The sequence below is a fragment of the Lathyrus oleraceus genome, chromosome 2 (genome assembly GCF_024323335.1).
Source record: "Lathyrus oleraceus cultivar Zhongwan6 chromosome 2, CAAS_Psat_ZW6_1.0, whole genome shotgun sequence".
Taxonomy (NCBI): Eukaryota; Viridiplantae; Streptophyta; class Magnoliopsida; order Fabales; family Fabaceae; genus Lathyrus; species Lathyrus oleraceus.
The window spans coordinates 428,080,456-428,085,257 of NC_066580.1; the positions used below are offsets into that span (position 1 = coordinate 428,080,456).

Here is a 4,802-nt window from a genome sequence, read left to right on the forward strand (position 1 = left end):
GACAGACCCATTGGTATTTTTCTTTTTCCCATTCACATTTTGCCGTAATTTGTTTGCTCCTTGATTGAGTTATTGTGGATGATTTGAAGTGTATAGCTGAGTTTGATTTGTTTGTTGGATTTAAGTTAAATTGTTTGATTGTCTTAAGAGAAAAGAGAATGAGAATAAGGAAGGAAAGTTGCTGAGATACGAGAAAGATGATGAGTTTTTTTTTATTAGATGGCATGTGTTTTACAATGATAGGTTGGTGTTAAAATATGGAAAGTTGGTCAAATGATTTAAAATGAAGCACCGACTTCTCTTACAACATTGTTTTTTTTTCTTTTTCTTTTCATTATTCCATTTTTATTTTTATTTCCTTTTTTTACTAATTAAATTTAGGGAAAATATTTTTGGAATTGAGTTTGTGTGCTTTGGTCCATAGTTATTACACGACCATTTGTTTTTTCTGCATTGCTTGCTTAAAACTTTAATTAGGTCCACTTTAATTAAGTAAATTCGGTATTTAAATTTGATTTAACATAGTTATTGAATGAGCTAAGCAATTAGTCATGAGAATCATTTTAATTATCTTAATTAATTAATTTAATCTCAGTTAATTTAATTAATTATTTTAGTCAATCCTTTATTAATTGACTTTCATTACGTTGTTTTGATCTTATTTTTAAGGGTTAAATATATGATACCTCCTACAATGTTAGCGAAATTCAATTTACCTCATAAGCGCAAACCATTTTCACCAACGCGAGTGCTTGATCCTACGTCAAGTATCTCTTACGCTTACATTAAACTTTTTTTTTTCCATAATCAACTTCAAACAGATTCATCGTCAAGTAGTCCATTTTCAAACTCTTTTTTGAAATATATAATAAATTGAAAAAGATTGGGGTGGAAGTAATTTTCTTCTCCTTTCTCGAATGTTCATGTGATGAACGCACTTAGCCTACCATTTGAACATTCATCAATCACATCAAAACACTTTCAAATAACCGAATCAAGTTAATTCTTTCATGGATGAAAAAGGATTAGGGCGGAAGTAATTTTCTCCTATTCTCTCTAAGTATTCGTGTGATGGTCGCACTTAGCCAACCGTTCGAATACTTGTCTTCGATTAAAGAAATACGACTTGATTCGTCATACAAATTTCATAAATAATCCGATTGAAAAAGGATTAGGGTGTAAGTAATTTTCTCCTTCTTTTCCCGAGTGTTCATGTGATGGCCGTACTTAACCTACCGTTTGAATATTCGTAGGTCACTCAAAAATATTCAATCACATCAAACTTGTTTTCCGCCCTTGCGCGACTTCGAAAATATTTTTCTGAAATGAGTATGCTTTAACTATTTCAACGCGAAACAAACAAAGACTTCAACCTCCAAGAGCGAGCAACACGTAAAAGTTTAACCACTCAAATGCGATCTAAGCAACACTCTTTAAAAGCAATCAACAAACAGTTCTTTTTCTACAAAGAACTACATGACATTGAGTTCTCCATCGCACCTGGAGATACGTAGGAGCAGGATTTTGAAATCTTGTCAAACACAATAAAAAAATTAGGTTTAGTCCCCTTCTTTTGACATTAATAAAAAATCCAAAAACATTTTTCTTTCATTCTTTTTCTTGCTCAATAAGTAGAAGAAAACAATTAACACGCTAACATTCAATCGTAAATTTAACTAAAAAGTTTTCGTTGAGTACAACGAATGTGAGGGGTACTAACACATTCCCCTTACATAACCGACTCCCGAACCCAATCTGTTTGCGATGATCATTTTCTTTTTCTTTTAAGAGTTTTATCGATATTTTCTCTTTTCTTCTTTGGAATTAATAAAGATCGGTGACGATTCTGTTCAAATAAATTTTCGCGAGCATGCGAATACTTCGTGAATGATCGTGTTTTTCGAAATACGATATTAATATTTATCATTTTTTAAAACTATTTTAATATATTTAATCCATTAATAAATTTTTAAAAAAATGTTTATCTAAAATATTCTATAGAGCTGATGTTTAAGGATAAAATAGGTAACTAACATTATGCTTTATATATACAGAGTCGTCTTAATTTTTTTAAATCCTGTATAGATTAATTATAGTTTAGTTAAGGACAATTAAATAGATATTTTATCTAATTATTATAAATATTTTATGAGGTCTTATTAACTCGAGTAAACAATAAAAAATTGAAGGCATTATGTGGTAGGCCGTTTTGTAAGTCTTAAAAACGGCTCTCTTTAAGAATATGCATTACGTAATTGTAATATTAATAAAGAAGGATAGTGACTTCCCTTATTACTTCACCATGTGTGTTTTTAGATAAACATAACATTTGAACTCATTAATACATTTTATTATTAAAAGTATCCTTATTATAATTTCCATTTAAATCATTTACCTACTCATGCATCCCTCATAGGACCATTATTTAGCACTTGCCACTTGAAGTTACCATTTAAACCAAGCGTAATAACTCGAGAGCTTCCCCAACATGCATATCGTTAGAAGCTTTGAGTTTTCTATAATCTTCATAAACAAAAGGTTGATATAGACGTGGACGATCATGATCCACCACTTCTATTGGAGCCTCAACATTTCCCTTCCTAGGCCCTAACATAAATGTAGCAATTGAAAAACGTGTAGTAGCTTCCTTGCATTGCACACGATGCTTCACATTGCAAAACCTTCCATTGCTCCATACCTACATCAATAAACATGATGATTAGTAAATTTAGTGACAAAATTATTGAATTAATACGTACTTCTGAAGCGGACACCACTGAAAACACAACACTGACCCTGTGTCAGAGACACGACACTAACACAAATGCTTTTTTTTTTTAGTATCGTGTTACAAAACTAAGTACTACTTACTTTAGCAATATCTCCAAGATTGGCTAGGAAGGATCCATGAAATGGAGGGACAGAAACAAATGAGCCAGAACTGTTCATAATTTCAAGACCACCAACATTTTCATCATCTTGAAGTATTGTTAAGAACCCTGAATCTGTGTGGAGTTGAACTCCAAGGGACCCTACAGCTTCTGGAGTGAAGTTATATTTGTTAATTCTGAATTGGCATGGCCAGTCTTCAAAATCAACACCAAATATGCCTAGTGATTCAGCCATCTTTTCTCCTATTTTTACTGCCAAATCATGTATTGCTTTGCCATATGACTCCATTATTTGCCTAAGACTCCATCAAAATCAACATTTTGCTTTTACTTATTTCAGCTCGACACAAGAGAAAGAAAAATGAAAATATTATTTGAGCTCTTTCTTTTATTGAAACAAAAAACAAAAGATGTTTTACGAGAATGAATAAAATACTTTTGCTAAAGATTGTATCTCTATTTAGTAAAATGGTGAATAATTGGTAAGTGGTAACAAAATTAAAACTAATATACTTAGTAGTTAAATAACAAAAGTTAGATCGATTCTTAGTTAAATTTAGCAAAAGCATCATGGGAGCATAATCTTAATGAATAATGCCATCAAGGTAAAATGCTAATAACCACAAGTCAAGTGCATTCCATATCTAACCTAACAACATCTTCCACCAACCAAGTTTCAAAGATTTAGTTTATAAAAATAAATTTAAAAAAACTTTTAATCATTCAAAAAATATTTTTAAAAAAATCTATTTTTTATAATTAAAACAAAAGACTCTTAAATACTCCTTTCATTTAAAAAAAAAATTATTCGACTTGGACTATTCTCACATTTCCCTATACTTTTCATCATTTTTCTGTAAGAGTCATGAAAATTAATTTCTGTGTGAATCTAACAATTAAATAATTCCCAAAACCAGTCTTAACTTTTTGAAAGAATGAAACAAAAAAAACTAAAAAGGTAAAGAAAATTTGATTATTAAAATTTAATGATTCTAAAAAGCAGAAGATATGGATATAGAGTGAAGAAAAGTAAGAAACCTCTGATAGGGTGTGACATTTAACTTGGAGCAAAAATCTTGCATAGCTTGTGAAGAACCCAAATCATAGAGTCCTAAAGCTTCATAAAGAGGATTAACATCACTTGGTGCCTTGTAACCACTTCTAGCAATTACATCTTTGTTGTTTTTCTTTATCTCCACAGGAAGGTCAAGAAGAGCTTCAATAACCATCTTCATCTCAGCCATAAGAGTTAAAGGAATAGAGTGGTTGATTAGTCTGAAACAGCCCCATTTTTCACATGCATCTCTTAGCTTCTTGCATTCAGACTGATCTGAAAGATTTTCAAGATCAATCACTGGAATTGTCTCTTCCATTCTATTGGGTGATGATGGTGAAGGGAGAGAAAATAGATTTACAAATGTTATACAATAATACGAATATATATAATATCAGTGCTCAACTATTCACAATGCCAGGCTCTTGTTTTTTTCTACTGTCTAATCTATATTAGGCTAAGTTATAATATATAAAAATAAATAAAAATAGTAAAATCAAGAAAAATATTTAAAAAACAGTATATATTTCTCTATAAAATATTTGTTAATTTAAAAAATATAAATATTTCATCTAATTAACTTCAAATTCATTTATATCTTTTAATTTAATAAAATTCATATTGATTCGTTAAATATTTAAAATGTACAATGTTAATCCTTTTCGTTTAATTAACGACAAATTTAACGATCGATTTTTGAATTTTTTTATCGTTAATAATATAAAAAAGGATTAAACTAATATATTTTAAAGAGTTAAGATATCAATATGAAATTTTTTTAAGTTAAGAGAACAGAAAAAATCTTGATATTAACATACGAGACAGAAAAAGATATTAAACCTATAAAAAATATCAAT

The 4,802-nt window shown here is 29.7% G+C and overlaps 1 protein-coding gene across 2 annotated transcripts; it reads right to left on the minus strand.

Annotated features, from left to right (window-relative positions):
- Window positions 1-2,263: 2,263 nt before the first annotated feature.
- LOC127119945 (2-oxoglutarate-dependent dioxygenase DAO) lies at window positions 2,264-4,361 on the minus strand. 2 transcript variants are annotated; one of them, XM_051050316.1, is made up of 3 exons: window positions 3,930-4,361; window positions 2,872-3,187; window positions 2,264-2,698 (listed from the first exon to the last, which is right to left on the minus strand). In XM_051050316.1, the coding sequence occupies exons 1-3, from the start codon at window positions 4,262-4,264 to the stop codon at window positions 2,453-2,455; spliced, it is 897 nt and encodes a 298-aa protein (XP_050906273.1). In that variant the 5' UTR covers window positions 4,265-4,361; the 3' UTR covers window positions 2,264-2,452. The 2 variants fall into 2 exon arrangements, with proteins under 2 accessions (XP_050906273.1, XP_050906272.1); XM_051050315.1 differs by having other exon boundaries at window positions 2,872-3,193.
- Window positions 4,362-4,802: the final 441 nt, after the last annotated feature.